Source organism: Apium graveolens, chromosome 10 (assembly GCF_009905375.1).
Source record: "Apium graveolens cultivar Ventura chromosome 10, ASM990537v1, whole genome shotgun sequence".
Lineage (NCBI taxonomy): Eukaryota > Viridiplantae > Streptophyta > Magnoliopsida > Apiales > Apiaceae > Apium > Apium graveolens.
Genome location: NC_133656.1, coordinates 70,051,707 through 70,071,410, shown reverse-complemented (window position 1 = coordinate 70,071,410; position 19,704 = coordinate 70,051,707). Strand labels below are relative to the sequence as shown.

Here is a 19,704-nt window from a genome sequence, read left to right as displayed (position 1 = left end):
GAAGTGCAGATGCAATTCCCAAACCATGCCAAGTACAGAATGTCCACTATTAACAAGACATGCACGTGCAAAGTATTGACATAAATTGCCAGTTGATTGCTATACAAATTTATCCCCGCTTGTATCAACCTGTATACATTCTTTATTTCTTTGTACCATAACCAGTTTGTCGTTATGAAAAATATGCAAAAAGATTGCACGTAAATCAAGCTCATTACCCCTTCATCTTTGTAGATTCTTAACATGGTTGTTGCAGGACTCGGAATTTAAGAAAAAAAATAAAAATAATAGCAAATAAACATATGTTATTCATATTAAACAATGAATAATAGATCCCAAAATAGAAAGTGTTAAAAATGTATTGGAACCAAGGTGAATAATATATAAAATGTGGATAAATAAGTATAGTATAAAATATAAATTACGTAGAAGAAGTAATGAACAAGGTACAAGAATTGAAGTGATGCCGACTGATAAGAAAAGGTTGAAAGGAAAGGGAGAGAAGAGAGGTTCATTTTCCTTTTGGGAAATCCAAAGCTTTTAGGACGATCTTGCCAATGTCCAACACCCCCCTTTTTGTTTTTTTTCTTCCTTTTTTCTTAACCAATACAATTTCACACTCTCCATTTTATAACTTTTATGCAGCTGATCTCAAATTAATTATGTACTGATTATCATGGATCATTAGTGTTCCGCTTCAAGTAATAGTCATTTTTGATAAAATTACGCTTTTATCTGTCTACCCTTAACAATTATTATGATGTGAACTTCTTCAAACAGCTATAAGGTTCTGCACTTTTTGTATTAAGTGATCAGTCTGTGTTTTTTGTTTTGTAGAACCCTTGATTTGAATGGTTCCTATTGGCAAGTATTATGACACGTGTGGGTGGAAGGAATACATATTTACTTGTTGGAATATCCTTTCATCTTACATTTTGACACTTATTTTATGTGCAAGTACTGTGACTGCATCTCTCTGTTTAGTTCCCTTTGTAATTCATCTCTGCAGGACTGGATTAGTTCCGGAAAATAAAATGATAAAAAACTATCAAGGTGATTAATCTTAAAGATGCCAGACCTTGGTTGATAACTTCTTGTCCTCTACCTTCTCTTGTAAGTCCCTGTCATATGAAATGGCGAAATCAGACCAGAAATAGCTTCAGCTCTGGCGTCGTTGATCTCCAAAAAAATTGATTAAATTTAATACTTTAGACATGAAAGTATTTCAGAAACAAATTAATAAATTTACTACTGATTAAATTTTCAATACTAGTTCGGCTCTACCAAGTAATTACCCAGCACCATTCCAACTGCATGAATTCTCTCTAGTACTCTGTTTTTTTCTTTATATTTATGTCCTTCTCATAAAATATGCTTTATCATTCTCCTTCAACCAATCACCCAGTCTTCATCAGCATGTAATAAAGGTAATGATGAATTATTAAAATGAAAAAAATGGTCTATTTTAGGCTAAGCCGGCTCAAGAATTTATCTGGGTCCAACAATACATGTTATGCCACAATACACTCCGTAGGCATTTGGGGTATATGTACAAAACAAATGCTCAACATGACAAAATTGTGCCCCTAGAAAACAACTAAACTTGGTTGTGGTGAAACTATAGAGGTTATTCAAGTTGTGACTACCCTCCAAACACATGAAATTAACTAACACTTTTTCTTAACTCTACTTTCAACAATATCTAGGGTTGTAGACAAATTCTTTGTGTGATAAAAGGAGAAAGAAACACAAGCCTATGGTTTAAAAATTTTCTCCCAACTCCATATATAAGCTCCGAAAAAAAAAAAGGAATTAAGAAGGGAAGCAGAACCAATATTAGTCTATATATTTTATTCTTGTTTTGTGTCTAGAACAAATTAAATTGCATGGTGAGACAAAAGATGATGAATAATTCTCTGTGTGGAAGCATGGAGAGTTTGAAGAGTGAGAGCTGTTGCTCCAAGCTACTTCCGAATTCTTCAAATGATTCCCTGGTGTTGGAAACTTCTAAGAAGCATCATTTGTCCTCAGACGTGGACAAGAAAAGTTTAACTCCATCAATATCGAGCCTTAACTTTGATGCTCTAAAGTTCGACGTGTTGGAAGGAGAAATGGAAGTTCAGTCACCTGATAATTCGGCATTATGGGAATCATTCTTCACCGATCAACTTGATGGTGGTGACTTTATGATATCATCACCGGTGAGGAACTTACCATCCCCACAAGGTACAAATTTTAATAATTACCATTGCAGTTATGTGCAGTCCATGCATGGGCAGTCTCTTTTAGGATTATCTCCTCCTCGGGCGCTATCTCCCCTAGGGCCTTTTAACAGTATGCATAATAATAAAATGAAGGGAATGAGTCCACTGCATAGAGTTTTAAATTCTCCTAATAATCAAGAGTTTATGCAAGTAGAGAACTTTTCTCTACCCGCCCTCGAGAATTTCTTAGATGATTATGACCGAGATGAAGATTTCGGATCCCTGAAGGGCTTTGGGGCTGGTGGAAGTTGTTACAATGATGCCCTCACAACAATTCCAGCGTTGTTGGAGTGCTTGACTCAGCCAAATAATTCTACCAGGTTTGCTGGATCCGAATCAACCCTCCATGGAGGAAATTCTCAAACGTGTGATGATCTTTACCAGAAAAAACCAATGGCCAATCCACCACTATTACAGCAATTAGAGGAAGAAAGGGAGCAAGAAAAGCAGCAGCAAAAACAACAGCAACAACCACCCCCTCAGAGGCCTCAACAACTACAGCAAGCCCAAATTATTGACAATACTTTGATGGTCCCTCCTCTGTCTATTGCCCCAGAGCAGGTATAACACAACATTTCTACGTCAACATAATTGTAAAATATTTTATAAGATTTAACGTTTGTTTTGTCACAAGCTAACCAATAATTGACAAATTAGGGAAGTTACTAGAATTATATTGACTGATTTATGATGTTCATTGATAAAGTATGGAGAGAAGGGAGAAAAAGTATAATTTTATTATAAAATGACTTGTTCTTGATTACAATAGAAGATAGGTTTATATAGCAAACAACCATACGTAGTAAAGGAAAATATCCTAATAAGGAAACTATTATAATAATGAAACTATCTAATAATATAATATGTTAACATTCATGACTAATCCAAAGTAAATACGTCCAAATTCGTAAGCAGTCATGGTAGAGTACGAAAAATGGAACTATAGTCTAAAGTTGCTGCTTAAATCTAAAATCATTTATTTGCATGCAGGAACAAGAAAGTGGGCTTCAACTGGTTCATCTACTTCTAGCATGTGCAGAAGCAACTGCAAAAGAAGACTACATGTTAGCAGGAAGATACGTGCACCATCTCAACCGAGTTGTCACACCTCTCGGTGACTCCATGCAACGTGTAGCGTCCTGTTTCACAGAAGCTCTAAGCGCCAGGCTAAACGCAACATTAACAACTAAACCACCATCCTCTAATTCAAAACCTTTTACCCCTTTCCCTCCGGATTCCATTGAAATTCTAAAAATCTACCAAATCTTATACCAGGCTTGCCCTTACATAAAATTTGCACACTTCACTGCTAACCAAGCAATCTTCGAGGCATTTGAAGCAGAGCAGCGTGTGCATGTCATTGATTTGGATATTCTACAAGGCTACCAGTGGCCGGCTTTCATGCAAGCTCTAGCAGCCCGTCCAGGTGGCCCTCCATTTCTTCGAATCACCGGAGTTGGCACATCTCCTGAGGCTGTCATGGAGACGGGGAGATGTTTAAGTGAATTAGCTCACTCACTGCGTGTGCCTTTCGAGTTTCACCCAGTTGGTGAACAACTCGAAGACTTGAAACCACATATGTTTAACAGACGAGTCGGGGAGGCACTGGCTGTTAACTCAGTTAACCGCCTTCAACGAGTTCCGGGAAATAGTCTTGGCAACTTGTTGGCAATGATACGAGATCAAGCTCCGAATATAGTAACAATTGTGGAACAAGAAGCAAGCCATAATGGCCCTTACTTTTTGGGCCGATTTCTGGAAGCACTGCATTATTATTCAGCTATTTTCGATTCACTGGATGCAACATTTCCTCTAGATTCTGCACACAGGGTTAAGGTTGAGCAATGCATTTTTGCGCCAGAGATACAAAACATCGTTGCATGTGAAGGAGTTGAGAGAGTAATGAGGCATGAGAAGCTGGAAAAGTGGAGAAAAATAATGGAAAGTAAAGGGTTTAAAGGAGTTCCCCTGAGTGGGAATGCAGTTACTCAGTCTAATATTTTGTTGGGATTGTATTCATGTGATGGATATAGATTAACGGAGGACAATGGTTGCTTGCTGTTGGGATGGCAAGATAGAGCTATACTTGCTGCGTCTGCGTGGCGATGTTAACACTGCAAGAAAAACGGAGGTAACCGACCGATATTTAACGGACCAGGTTTAAACAGAGGTCATACAGTTGAAATAATTTCTTTTTTTAATGGACCAGGTTTTAATGAACTTCAAACGATTGGAATAAATGAACTTTTGTACGTGTCACTCGGTATTCTTAACTGACCCTTTGTCAGCTCAACTCTAAAATCGGTTATCTCGGGTTTTCTTGTAGTGTAATTATTTGATAGAAAGAAAATCACGAGTAATATTAAATTATTGATATTAATTAATTCATGTTGATATGTCAACATTTTACTCTTTCAAATATTGTTCCCGTTAATTTTATGTTTTTAGTGGGTTTGTATCAAGTCTGATTCGCTTATAATGTTGTTGGGTCAGAAATACAAATGCAGAAACTTCGCTGATACATATGAATAGACCCGGAAAAATGGGTCCGGATCTGAAAAAACGAACCGAAATCTATGGATCCGAGATTCGAATTACATAATTCGATAATTATCCGAAAACTAAATTAAACCGATCTGAAACTTATCCGAACAGAAAATTTAACCGAAAATGATCTGAAATACTAGATCCGATTATAAATTGGAACCGAACAAAACTGATTCATATAATATTTGAACAGAATATGATCCAAATAAGCAAAATTCATACTTAAATGTATCTTATATTCATGATAATTTAATTATTTAATTATAAATTAATGTAAAAATACATTACATTATATTAAAAGTACTACACTTAATAAAAAGATATTTTTTTAAGTCTCAAAACATGAAAAAATAAATAAGTTACGATCTGAAATATCCGAACCGAATTTAATCCAAACTGAATTTTATCCGATTTTTATCCGAATTTCATCCGCTTTTGATCCGAATTAGACCCGAACCGAATCACATCCGATCCGAATGGCCTTTAGTTATATCATAATCCGAAAGTGGAACCGATCCGAAATAGATCCGATCCGAAACCGATCTGGTTATCCGATTTGTTAGGTCTACATATGAATTTTAATTCTGAATTTAATCATAACAAAGTCACATTTATTTTTATCATTTCGAATGGGATTATGGATCTGGTTGCAGTTCTTTTTCCGTAATTCCTATTCATTACCGGGGCCATCTGGTTTGTTTTTTGCCAGTTTTTTCTATTGTGTCCAATTTATATGAATTAGGAACTATTTAATGAAGAAGAATTTATTTAACTAGCACAAAAATATTTGTCAAAGTCCAGCCACATATGTACATACTGTGTCTGTGTAAGAATTTTACATTGTTTTATGTGTTGGGTTTACAAAGCTAATGGTAAATCAACATCTATCCCACCGCCCACCGTGTGTGTTTATTGTATAATATGTTATGTGATGGTAGAGTAAAGTTCTATGGAGTCCACATTTAATTGGAGTCATCGGAGTCCATATATGTTCTGCAAGTAAAATATAGCTTAAAATATTGCAAAACATATTATTTTTCGACAAACATCACTATTCTATCAAAAATCTTGTAGATTGCATACATTTTACAAGCAGAACATTGCAAAAATATATATTCTACAAAACATGTTTACTTTGCAGAATATAAATGTTCATGTTGCAGAACATATTGCAGAACATACATATTGTACCGTAAATATATGAGATTTGCATGATTTTGTTGAAGTTATGCTATTTGTGTAACATGTTTTGCAAAATAACACGTTTTACAATATATTTTATTTGCAGAACGTAGATGGACTCCGAGGACTCCGATAAAAAGGTGGACTCCATAGAACTCACAGGTAACCTTTTTAGCTTTAGATATACTGGATTACTTGATAATAAAAATATCGTCTAATTTTTTCAAATAACATATTTTTATACCCAAAAAAATATTTTATGTGACTCGACTCATTACAACGATTCTAAAACTGTTGTCTTTAAAATTTAATTAGACAACTTTTAAGGAGTATTTCTCCCTCAAGAAATACAGTTGTCCGAGTAGCAAACACTTTATTCTCGGAAGGATTATAAAAACTATAGCCTTTAGTCTCAATTGGGTATCCCACAAAATAGCATCCTCTAATTTTAGTTCAATCTTGTTAGAGGCTAAACGTTTCACAAACGCTTCACGTCCCTAAATTTTCATAAATGATATGCTATGATGTTTCTCAGTCCATATCTCATATGGAGCCTTTTGAACCACTTTTTTCGGAACCCGATTAAGTGTATATACAGCCGTTTTTAGAGCATAACCTCAGAAATTGATTGAAAGATCCACTTGACTCATCATCGATCGCATCATGTGCAACAAGTTACGATTTCTCCTCTCAGAATCTCTATTTCATTGAGGTGTTCCAGAAGAAGAAAGTTGTGATAAAATATCACACTTCTTCAACAAACTCTTGAATTTGAGGTTTAAGTATTCTCTTCCACGATCTTATCGTAAAACTTTTATATTTTTCCCTGTTTGCTTTTCTACTTCAGTCTTATATTCTTTGTACATTTCAAAACAATCATATTTGTTCTTCAGAAGAACCATATATCTACTGAAATTATCAATAAATGTTATATAGTATATGCCACCCCTTTCCATCATACGTATTGGACCACATACATCATCATGTATAAGTCCTAATCGTTCGGTGGCCCTTTCACCTGATCAGGTAAAAGAAGCTTTAGTCATTTTTCCAATGGGACAAAGTTCGCATCTTTTGTATGATCAAAATCAAACTTATTGTTACGACCGGTATTCCATTTAATCTTTAATTGAATATTTTATAATTATAATGGAGTCATTTATAAAATTAGATAAATATGTGCTTGTGTGATTGAATTGATACATAATAATTATGTTAAATTATTTAAGAATTTTGAAAATAAAAAATGTATTATTTGCTCTTTTATGTGATTTATATAGTTTATTTCTTATTTTGAGAAAAATAGTTTTAAAAATATTTTTATCAATAAATTTCAAAAGTGATCTTATAAAATTTCTAAAAATTCTAAGTTATTTTATGATACCACTCTTGTAATTTATGGATTTATATTTTTATTTATAAAATTTATTCTTGTAATTAATTTGAATTTTAATTAGCAAATTAATTTATTTCCCATGCATGCCATATACTCCCAATACAAAGACAAGGGTACCATTAGAATTTCCAACCCCACTAACCACTCCTCCACTAGCCAAATTACACAATTAACCTTGCATGCAAATCTTTCTTTAAAGTGGGAGAAGGGTAAATGGGTAAAAGCAAAGTCCACGTACTCTTGCATGTGTATAAAAGTAGAAAGAGATGATTAAACTCACTCCAACACTCAAACACACCACACCACTCCACTCCACTCCACACTCTCCTTTTCTCTCCCTCTCCTCTCGGCCAAACACACCCACCCCCATTTCTTCCATTTTTCATCCAATTTTCTACCTTCTTTTATTGTAATCTTACTCCCTGTACGTAGTTTATTCACTTCGTAAAGATTTTATGTTGAGAAGTTGATGCTAAATGGTTGCATGTTTGTGTTTTTGCTTGAACTCAAGATAACACCTTTGATTCTTGTGAATCCAAGGGTTTCTCCATGAGATACATTACCTATGTGTTAGTAACATGTATTTTTGTAAAGGAAACTTGATAAAAATCTTTGCATGTTAGTGATCATTCTTGATATAGCTATTTCTAGTCTTGCATGTTAGTTTTATAATGAGATTTTGATGAAAAACTAAGATATTTTACTAGTTCATTCGAAAGCATGCATGTATGGTTTAAATCATTAAATTTCGAATTTGTTTGTGCATATTAGAAGTTGTCACCATGTTTTGTTGCTAAAATCAGCTAAGGTAAGTTAATGTGCATGACCACGATTGTTGGGTAAGTGTTAAAAGTCGAATTTATAAGGAGTAATCTCCCTTGATTAGTCGAAATGTTGATGATTGATAACTTGCATTGTTTTTGGTGATTTATTTGCATGAAGGTGCACTAGGGTATGAATGATCTCCACACTTTTTGAGGCATTAGTTGAGGGTATTAGTACCGTAGGGTTTCTTGGTTAAAGGTTGAGTGCTTGGTTTTAAAGCGGGAGTTAAGGTGGAAGGGTTTAGAGTTGGGCACTTTGATTTTCTAGATTTACACACTAGATGCAGGTGAGTTTTGAATGGGCATTTCTTAGGCCTTGGTAGGCCCGAGCTACAGAGAGTTGGGGATTGATATATGTTTGAGTCTAAGAGCAATATATTTAAGAAAACTTACCATCACAAGCGGAAACGCTAAATCAGCCAAAATAGGGGATAATTTAGGTTGGGTGTAGTTTTGAGGCCATAAATTGGTGTTATGTGTAGGCTCTTATTAGGCCTTGATTAGTAAGGATACTAGGAATCTAGGGGAGGTTTTCAAGTCGAAATATGTTGGTTTAGAGTTTGAATTAATGGTTAAAAGTAAGTCAAAAATAGGGAAGTTTCCAAGGCACTAAGCAGAATTGTGTCAACTTTGAGGGTAGGCCCAGGGAGTCCTAGGTTAGACCTTGGTGTCATTCCAAGTGCATAAGTTAGATTTAGATCTTAAGAACCCAATGGGTTAGTTTTGGGCGGAAGACCTAGAGTAAAAGGGTGTCAAAGACCCTAAGTCATAAAAGGTGTCACCAAGAGAATGTAAATGAAAATGCTATGACTTAGCGTTTAGTTTTGTGAACCTTATGAGCGAGGCCTAGGTAGGTCTTAGTGTTTACAAGTAGATAGAGGTCAGTAGAAGGTAAGGCCATAGGTATGGTCAAGAGAAATGAGATTACCAGGCTTAGGCACTTCGGGTTTTGAGACTAGTAAAGTTGCACTATGCTAGTCAATTGATGGAGATTAGATGAGTGAAATTATTCAAATGCCCAATGATGCACCAAGTCTAGATATTAGATTACATGTATTTCACTGTGATTATGTGCTCCAAGGTGTAATAGTGATATTATATAGTAATATATGTTAAGTTGAGGTCTTATATGAAATAAGACATTAAATGCTACTAGGAATCGAATTGGGCATTAGCATTAGGGTCGATTGTTATTATAAGAGTATTTTATAATGAGAGTTATTATTATTTTATAGGATCAAGTGAATATATGAAGCTTTCCATCAAGGTCGAGTAATGCTCCCGGTTGCTCCTAAGCCACGTTGAGTTCTAGATAAAGCCTTCTTTAAGGCAAGTGTCTCTTGTTAGGAATATGTTGTGAACTTGATGATAAGTTAAACAAAACACCTTAGTAGATTCAACTTAGTGAATTTTATAGCACTCGACGGATGATCTAATATAGTCCCGACAGATGAACTTTACAGTCCCGACGGATGACAGGTTAACATCCATAGAGTGAGTAGCTTATGTAACAAATAAGTTCTGTAGCACATTTCTGCAAACAACATGTTTTATTCAAGTAGATTGTGTAGGCTTCTCTAAGTCATGTTGACTACTAAATTAATATACAGAATAGGTTGACTAATTGTAAATATGAGATGTCTTGTAATTCTGTATAAGTAAAATAGAGTCAAGTGGCAGATAGACTCCCGGCGGATGATCTACAAGACTCCCGACGGATGATAAACATAGTTCCCAACGGATGACAAACATAGTCCTGACGGATGATCAAATTTAAATAGCTGTTGACAGTGACAACACGGTCACATGCGTTGGGTGTTTGCAAAATGAATGTGGCAGCCTGTTAAGCAGGAATTTGAGAATAAAGAAGCATTACCATTTCCATGCAATTGTGAAGACAGTCAAAGATTTTGGAAAAAGTAATGAAGTAGCATGATTTTAGACTAGATAAATTTTTTTTATTGTCTTGTCTTATTGTCATGTAACTTGGTGATATATAAATCAAGTGTAGCAAGTAGAACAATTAACTAAGCAAGCTTTTTTTCAAGAAAAACATATCAAGCTATATTCTGTAAGTATTTCTCTGATGTTTAGTTGTTCAAACTTGTAAGCAGATGTGAGCTATTCAAAGCTTCACAGAGTTCTCAATTTGATATATAAATATATCTCTGGTGGATACTTTCAAATCCACCAGAAAGTTTTATAAGCTTGTGTTTTTATTACTTAGTGTTTTGATTTTTATTATTCCTTTATTCCGCACCATTGCTAATCAAACACTGTTATATTTATCAAGTTAGAACATTCTTTATATTTGAAAAAGTAGCCAGAATTACATTCAAACCCCCTTCTGTAATTCTTGTTGTATTGTTAGGGAATAACAATTGGTATCAGAGCAAGCTCTTGAAGTACAAAGAGTGTAAAGATCACAACAAATAACAAGATGAACAAAAAGGATGTTGGAGTTAAAATTCCATTTCTGGACAAAGATAATTATCACCACTGGAAGGTGAAGATGCACCTACATCTTCTTTCCCAAGATGAGGCCTATGTGGACTGCATAGAGAGAGGTCCTCATGTACTAATGAGAGCTGCAACTGGCAATGAGCCATCTGTTCCATAACCCAGGCATGAATGGTCAGACCCTTATATTGAGCAAGTCAGGAAGGATAAGAATGCCATGAATATATTGTTCAATGGAGTTGATGGTGATATGTTTGATAACATTATTAACTGTAAAACAACCAAAGAGGTTTGGGACACAATCCAGATTATTTATGATGGTACTGAGCAAGTAAGGGAGAATAAGATGCAGCTACTGATTCAGCAATATGAGCATTTCCACTGTGAAGAAAGTGAGTCTCTCACTGATATTTTTAGTAGATTTCAAAAGCTACTAAATGCTCTGAAGTTGCATGGAAGAGTCTATCAAACAAAAGACTCTAACCTCAAGTTCCTTAGATCTCTTCCAAAGGATTGGAAGTCAATGACAGTCTCATTGAGAAATTCATAGGATTACAAGGAGTTCACCTTGGAGAGACTCTATGGCATCCTGAAAACCTATGACCTTGAAATAGAGCAAGATGAGAGGATGGAGAAAGGAAGGACGAAAGGAGGGTCCATAGCACTGGTTACTGAGTTAGAGAAGGAGAAAGAGATGAAGGTAGAAGCTGTTGAGTCTATATCAAATATCTGTGAAAGCAAGGGTAAAGGGTTGGTAGCTGAAAATGAAGATCAATTGAGCCAAGATGACATGGATGATATTGATAAACATCTAGCATTGTTATCCATAAGATTTGCCAAGCTCAAATGCAAGAAGAATTTTGGAGTAGCTAAGCCAAACAGAAACATGGTTGATAAGTCAAAATTCAAGTGTTTCAAATGTGGCTTGGCGGGTCATTTTGCCAGTAAATATAGAAAGTCTGATTCCAGCAAAAAGAAGTTTGAGCCTGTTGATTATAAATAGAAATACTTTGAGTTGCTCAAACAAAAGGAAAGGGCTTTCATCATACAGGAGAATGACTGGTCTGTAGATGGATTGGATGAAGATGAAGAAACAAACTATGTCAATCTAGCCCTAATGGCCAAATCTGATGAAATAAAAACAAGTTCTTCAAGCAATCAGGTAATCACCACTAACCTAGCACATTTATCTAAAGCTGAGTGTAATGATGCAATAAATGACATGTCCACAGAATTATATCACTTGCTTGTTACACTTAAGTCCCTCACTAAGGAAAATGCTAAAATTAAAGAAAACAATTTTTTTAAGTGAGAGGAATAATGTGCTAGAGTCTCAGTTTATTGAATTTGAGAAATTGAGAATTGAGTGTAAGATTGCCAAGGATGAATTAACTGAGTCCTTGAAGAAATAACAGATTTTAAAGAAGCAGCTTGAACGAGAACAGGAAGTGATTAAGGCATGGAAATCATCCAGAGATGTTCATACTCAAATCACTAAAGTTCAAGGTATTGAGTCCTTTTGTGATGCAGCCCGGAAGAAGAGTAAAGAAAAGCTTGAGTCCAATTTGGTTGAAGGATTGCTGATAGATGTAGACTCGACGGATGATGAAAATCATCCGTCAGATAATCAAAAGGATTATCCGTCGAGTGACAAGGAGCCACATCCATCGGCTGTGAGTAAACCAGTTAGCAAAGCTAAGCTAGCTAAGTGAATGAGAAATATGGATCAGTTTCTAAGAACTTTATTCCAGGAGAAGCAAGTCAAGTCAGGAGGGAAAAGAAAGTTAATGTTGGTCATCTGTCTATCAAGCAAATGAATGAAAGATTAGAAAAGATTGAGGTTAAAACATAAGCTAAAAGGAAAAAAAATAGAAATGGGAAAGTAGGAATTAACAAACATAACAACTGCACACCTGATAAATATGCATCAAGAAAAATCTATGTTAAGTGTGGTAGTGTTAATCACTTGTCTGTTAATTGCAAACTTGCTATGCCTACTTCCATGTCTGCACCCTCTTCTTTTCTCAACATGACTGCCATGCCTACCATGCCTATGAATGCTATGTCTCCCTAGAATATGAATGCACAATTTGCTAATATGCCATTTGCACCTAATCCTTATTATGCTGCATTTAATATGCCTCAAACGCCATTTAGCATGCCTTACTGGAATAACATGTTTAAAAATAGCATGCCTTTTCCTGGTAATCCAAATGTGCATGATATTTCTGTTCTAATGACTGGTTTCAAAGGTCCAACTCAAATGACTAAGGATGAATAAAAAATTCCCAAGTCAAATGAGATCAAACCTAAGAAACCAAAAGAAGAAAGCTAACAAGGCGGGACCCAAGGAAACTTGGGTACCAAAATCAACTTGATTTGATTTTGATGTGTGCAGGGAAACAGAAAGAATCTTTGGTATCTGGATAGTGGTTGCTCAAGGCACATGAATGGAGATTCTACCATGCTCACTGAGTTCAAGGAAAGAGTTAGCCCAAGTATCACTTTTGGAGATGATAACAAGGGTTATACTGTGGGATATGGTTTGTTTTAAAAGAAAATGTCATCACTGAAGAGGTCACTCTAGTGGATGGTCTCAAGCATAATTTGTTGAGTATCAACCAGCTATGTGATAAGGGCAACTCAGTTACTTTCAATTCAGAAGCCTGTGTTGTGACAAACATAAAGAGCAACAAAGTGGTTCTCACTGGAGTGAGAAAGGAAATGTGTACTTAGCTGATTTCAACTCATCTAATGCCGAATCAGTAACTTGTCATCTCAGTAAAGCAAGTCAAGATGAAAGTTGGCTATGGCACAAGAAGCTGCCCCATCTAAACTTCAAGACCATGAATGAGCTTGTCAAAAAAGAACTGGTTAGAGGTATTCCTCTAGTAGAGTTTACTAAGGATGGATTGTGTGATGCCTGCCAGAGAGGAAATCAGATCAAAGCATCATTCAGAAAGAAGCTTGATTCAACAATTGAAGAACCTTTACAACTGTTGCACATGGATTTATTTGGACCAGTCAATGTATTGTCCATCTCAAGAAAAAGATTTTTCCTAGTAATTGTGGATGATTTCTCAAAGTTCTCTTGGACATATTTTCTAATGTCCAAAGATGAAGCTAGTGAAATCGTCATCAATCACATAAGGCAAGTCAACAATCATCCTGACTTTAAAGTAAGAAGAATTAGGACTGACAATGGAACTGATTTCATGAATTATGTGATAAGATCATTTTATGAAGAAAATGGGATTATGCATGAGTTTTCTGAAGCAAGAACTCCACAACAAAATGGAGTAGTGGAAAGGAAGAACAAATCTCTTATTGAAGCTGCAAGGACAATACTTGAAGAATCAAAGTTACCGACATATTTTTGGGCTGAAGTTGTGAATACTGCCTGCTACACTCAGAATATCTCTTTAGTTAATTAAGCAATGTGCATGACCCCTACCAATTGTTCAAGAATTGGAAGCCAACTCTAAATTTTCTTCATGTTTTTGGCTGCAAATGTTATATCTTAAGGAATTAAATTGATCAACATGGAAAGTTTGATGCTAAAAAAATGAAGGAATTTTTATTGGATATGCTGTGGGAAAAGAATATAGAGTCTAAAATCTAAGAACCAACATTGTTATGGAATCAGTACGTGTTGTGTTTGATGATAAAAAGATTGAAGGACTGCAAGATGGAGATTTCCATGAAAGCCTCAAGTTTGATAATGTGGAGATGGTTAGTGATGATGAAAGTGATCAAGAAACAGTGACTAATGATAATGCACAAAAATCTACAACTAATGAAGCACATAATTCAACATCTGTCGAGTTACAAAATGCCTCATCCATCGGGAGATATTCTGCCTTATCCATCGGGAGACAATCAGCTTCATACGTCGAGATACAAAGTGCATCATCCGTCGGAACAATGAGAGAAGCTGAGAGTCAGAATAGATCACCTACAGAAAGTACCCCTTTCTCAAATCAAAGATTCACAAACTCAGGGGGAGTTTCTCATAATCAAAACTCAGTCACACATCAAGACAACAATGAGGCCTCTTCATCTAGAGCTAATCTACCTCAACAAAGAAAATGTACTAAAGATCACCCTTTTAAGCTCATCATTGGTGATGCATCTTCTAGAGTTCAAACAAGGAAAGCAACTCAAGAAGAATGTCTATATAGCATCTTCCTTTCTAAGGAAGAACCAAAGAAGGTAGAAGAAGCTCTGTTGGATCCTGATTGGATTTTAGCTATGCAGGAGGAGCTAAACCAATTTAAAAGAAATAAGGTATGGAAGCTAGTACCCAAACCTAAAGGAAAGAATCCAATTGACACCAAGTGGGTATTCAGAAATAAGATGGATGAAACTGGCATAGTGGTCAGGAAAAAAGCTAGATTGGTTGCTAAGGGCTACTCTCAACAAGAAGGAATAGATTTTGATGAAACTTTTGCTCCTGTTGCAAGACTTGAAGCCATCAGAATTTTCTTAGCCTATGCAGCCCATGCCAATTTCAAGGTCTATCAAATGGATGTCAAAAGTGCCTTTCTGAATGGAGATTTGGTGGAGGAAGTCTATGTCAGTCAACCTCCTGGTTTTGAAGATCCAAATTTTCCAGAATATGTCTACTATCTTTTGAAAGAACTTTATGGACTGAAGCAAGCACCTAGAGCCTGGTATGACACTTTATCAAAGTTTTTTTTTGGAAAATCACTTCACAAGAGGTATTGTCGATAAAACTTTATTCTTTAGAAATGTTAATGGCTCTAGTATACTTGTTCAAATTATGTAGATGATATTATATTTGGTTCTACAGATGAAAAACTTTGAATAAAGTTTGCCAAATTGATGCAAAGTAAGTATGAAATGAGCATGATGGAATAACTAACTTACTTTCTTGGTTTACAAGTTAAGCAAGTTAGTGATGGAATATTCATTAGTCAAACTAAATATATTTATGATCTTTTAAAGAAGTTTGATCTAATGGATTACACATATGCAAAAACTCCCATGGCCACTGCAACTAAACTTGAATTAAAAAAATGATGAAAAGTCTGTGGATATTTCAAGCTATAGGGGCATGGTTGGCTCACTTCTATACTTAACAGCTAGTAGGCCAGATATAATGTTTGCTACTTGTCTTTGTGCTAGATTTCAGGATGATCCTAGAGAATCTCATTTAGTAGCTATAAAGAGAATCTTCAGATATCTCAAGGGAACACCAAAACTTGGCATTTGGTACCCTAGAGATTCTGGTTTTGATCTAACTGGTTATTCAGATGCAGATTATGTAGGTTGTAAAATAGACAGAAAAAGTACAACATGAACCTGTCAATTTCTAGGGTACAAGCTTGTGTCCTGGTTCAGTAAAAAACAAAATTCAGTTTCTACTTCTACAGTTGAAGCTGAATATATTGCTGCTAGTAGTTATTGTGCACAGATTTTATGGATGAAAAGCCAATTGTTGGACTATGGTCTACAAGTGGTCCCATTTTCTGTGATAACACAAGTGCGATTGCCATCACTGAAAATCCAGTACAGTATTTAAGAACAAAGCACATAGACATCAAGTACCACTTCATTAGGGAACATGTAATGAATGGTATCGTGGAACTTCATTTTGTTCCGAGTGAAAGGCAGCTTGCAGATATCTTTACCAAGCCACTTGATGAATCCACCTTTTCAAGGTTGGTAAGTGAGTTAGGTATACTTAATTATTCTTGAATCATTTCAGATATTTTTGCAAGTTATAATGTAGCTAGAAACTTAATTGATTTTTTCTGTTTTGGATGAAATTTTGTCCAAGTCAAAATATACATCCCGACGGATGCTCATTATCTATTGAGTTTGATCATCCGTCGGAATAGTATTTATTAATAAAAATCAATTACCTTTCTGGATTATTTTATAACCCGACGGATAATTGTTTTATTCTCATCCGTCAAATTGTCTCAATCTTAGCCGTTAAAACTCTGAACAATATCCATCGGGTATAATTACAGTTTGTAAGTATAACACGACTGATAATTGACAGAATTTTGACAGTTTATTTATTTTAAACGGCTATTTTGGGCTATTTTGATTGGTTACTTTATTTCACTTTATTATTTTTGACAGTTTATTTATGAGATAGTATAAAAGTAGAATTAATTTTTATTCTATTCTTTTATCATTCTCAAATCAATTGCTCTAACTCCTTTCTTCTCCAAAGCAAATACTCTCTCTGCAAATTTCCATACTTTAATAATGGCACAAATAGTCAAGATCATGTCCCAGTCTGGATTCATATATTAAAAGAACAACTTCGTAGCTCTTGTGAACAAGGAGATTCCACAATCTGGAGATTTTCACAAAATGATGAACTTTGTGAAGGAATGCAAATTCAGTTATGCTTTGCTGGAATCACCCACAATCTACTGTGAAGTTGTGGAGGAAATATGGACAACAACTGTGTATCATTCTACTGACAAGACCATAACTTTCACTCTTAAAGGTAAGCAGTTCTACTTTAATAGTGACATTATCAAAGCATGCTTTAAAATTCCAGATAACACTACTACTGTTCCATACACTGATGCTAATTTAGTTACCATGCTAAATTCTATGGGCTATGCACTTTCTATTTCTAAGTTAAGTGAGATTAGAAGGCTAGGTCTTAGAAAGGAATGGAGCTATCTGTGTGATGTGGTAACCAAAGTATTTTCTGGTAATGTGAGTAATTTTGAGTCTAGAAACATTGCCATGCTTAACATGCTTTATATGCTAGTTACTGATAAGTACTTTAATTTCAGTGACATGATTATATTTGAGTTAGGTTATAAGTTAGGGGAACTTAATAAGAGAGGTAAAAGTGTCTATTATGCTAGATTCTTTATGATGCTTGCTAACCATCTTATTGAGAATATTGCTATTGAGAACCCAACCAAAAACTGAATTGTTGGGTTTAAGAAAGGAGAATCATTGCAGATCTCAATAGAGCAAGTCACCACAAAGAGGTGCCCCTCCTCTACTTTCCAATCATGGAGGGCCCTCAGGTAAGTGAGGTAAGAACCACTGTCTCTACTCTTCCAACCTCACAAATTTTCTTTGCCTTCAAGTGTAGCTATGGCATCTGTGACAATGATGCAACATATGCCTACCCAAGCTACTAAATCAACAACTTCAATATCCAAAGCAAAGAAAGCCCCCTATGGTTTATTTCAAAAGAAACCAGTTGCAAAACCTACCAAACACAAAGAGAGGAGTATGAATGAGAGTGAGTTAGGTGAGGGACATGGTGAAAATCAAAGAAACCCTAAGGATAAGGCTGGTGAGATTAGTGTACCCAAGCCTAGCCACACCACAGTTTCCCAACAAGTTATGGTTGTAAATAAGGAAATCAACACAACTCTAGTTTCATCCTCCCAAAAGGATGTTACTATTGAAACAAGCTCCCAACTAGGAGTACAAGCCAAAAGGTTAAGGGACACAAGTTCACCACAAACTTATGCCAGAAAGAAAAGATCTAAAACCCTTGGGGATGCACAGGGAACACATACAGTGCAAACTGGAGCTAAAGACTCAGTCACTGCACCATCTCAAAGTTAGCTTGATGTGGCTCCAATAAATGTGGAGTCATAGCCAAAATCATTGATAATTGAAGCACCTGAAACACTAAATTCACCCACACACTCACTAGATGTAGACATGATTCATAAATCACTTCTAAATTTTCCATCTTTAACTCTATTGGAGAAGCCAAAAATCCAAGCAAGTGAGCATCTTCTTTTAGATGATTTGTTGGTTCACTTGCCAATTCTTTCTGAGTCTTTTGAGATATCCGTGCCCACATTTTTATCAATCTACACAGAGTTTACAATAGTCTCCACTCCAAACTCATTCTTTTCTACTATCCCGGTGGATATTGTTCATACGTCGAGTAGTGATTGTATCCCAATGGATGTGCCTAACAGCAGTCATCCGTCGGCTAGCCAAACTATTATCCTGATGGATATTCCTCATCCGTCGGCTAACCAAACTACTATCCCGATGGATGTTCCTCATCCGTCGGTACTCTCTGCACAAATTCAAATCCCAACAATTATCACAAGTGCAGATGACCTAGTAGTGGTACAATCACTCTTAGGACTGAGGGCATGAAGTGAATTGAGTGAGAGGCTGGGTTGCTCCCAGGAAAAAGGAGAGGAAATGAGTGATCAAATGCAAACCATTTCTTCAGGTATGGAAAAAGTGAGTGAGGGGAGTTCCACCTTAGTAGGTGAAGGTGAGGGTGTGAGGGTGGTGAGCAAAGGGGAGCCCTTGATGCAAGAACAGAGAGATAATGAGAGAAATGCAGGTACAGGAGAAATAAGTATGGACATCATTGTTAGTGAGTAAATGAATGTCAATGATGTAGACAGAAACAAAGTATCTCAGCATGATCAAGCTGTCATAGATTCTATCTCTTTGGATGCTGAGACATTTACTCATCCTGTTCCAGCATATCAACTTTTGGCTGGACAGGGCAATGAAAATGCAGAAAAGATGTTGAACTTGGTGCATACTACTCAATCAATGCAAAGAGCAAAAGATGCCATCACAGCCATGCCACCTAGAGCTGGTGATGATGTTGACTATGGTACTGGTGAATCTACAGATTTCTTTGGAGATGATGGTGATGATAGTGAAGAGCTCATGGATATAGGTGGAGAAGAAGGTCCCGACTCCAGATCTGGCCTGCCTTCCTGGGCATTTTCCATGGAATGTGATGTTCAACACTTCAAAACCACTCTCATCCATCAAATTCAAAAGACACATAATGCTCTTCAAACCACTACAAATGCTAGTACCAGGAAGCTCTTACAGACACATCTTAACTCTCTATAATTACATCAAATCCAAGCTCTTCAACACAATCAGGATGTCACTTCTATCAAAACTAAGATTGACCAAGTAAAGAAGGATATCTCTGAAAGATTGGATGCTAAACTTCCAGATGCAACAATGCTTGAAATTAAAAGACAGCTAAGGAAGAATTTTGATATTGTCACTAAAG

At 35.8% G+C, this 19,704-nt stretch overlaps 1 protein-coding gene across 1 annotated transcript; it reads left to right on the top strand.

Annotated features, from left to right (window-relative positions):
- Positions 1 to 1,825: 1,825 nt before the first annotated feature.
- On the top strand, positions 1,826 to 4,586 carry LOC141693687 (GRAS family protein RAM1-like). Its single transcript, XM_074498841.1, has 2 exons — positions 1,826 to 2,825; positions 3,255 to 4,586. Exons 1-2 carry the CDS (start codon positions 1,887 to 1,889, stop codon positions 4,374 to 4,376), a joined length of 2,061 nt encoding a protein of 686 aa, XP_074354942.1. The 5' UTR covers positions 1,826 to 1,886; the 3' UTR covers positions 4,377 to 4,586.
- Positions 4,587 to 19,704: the final 15,118 nt, after the last annotated feature.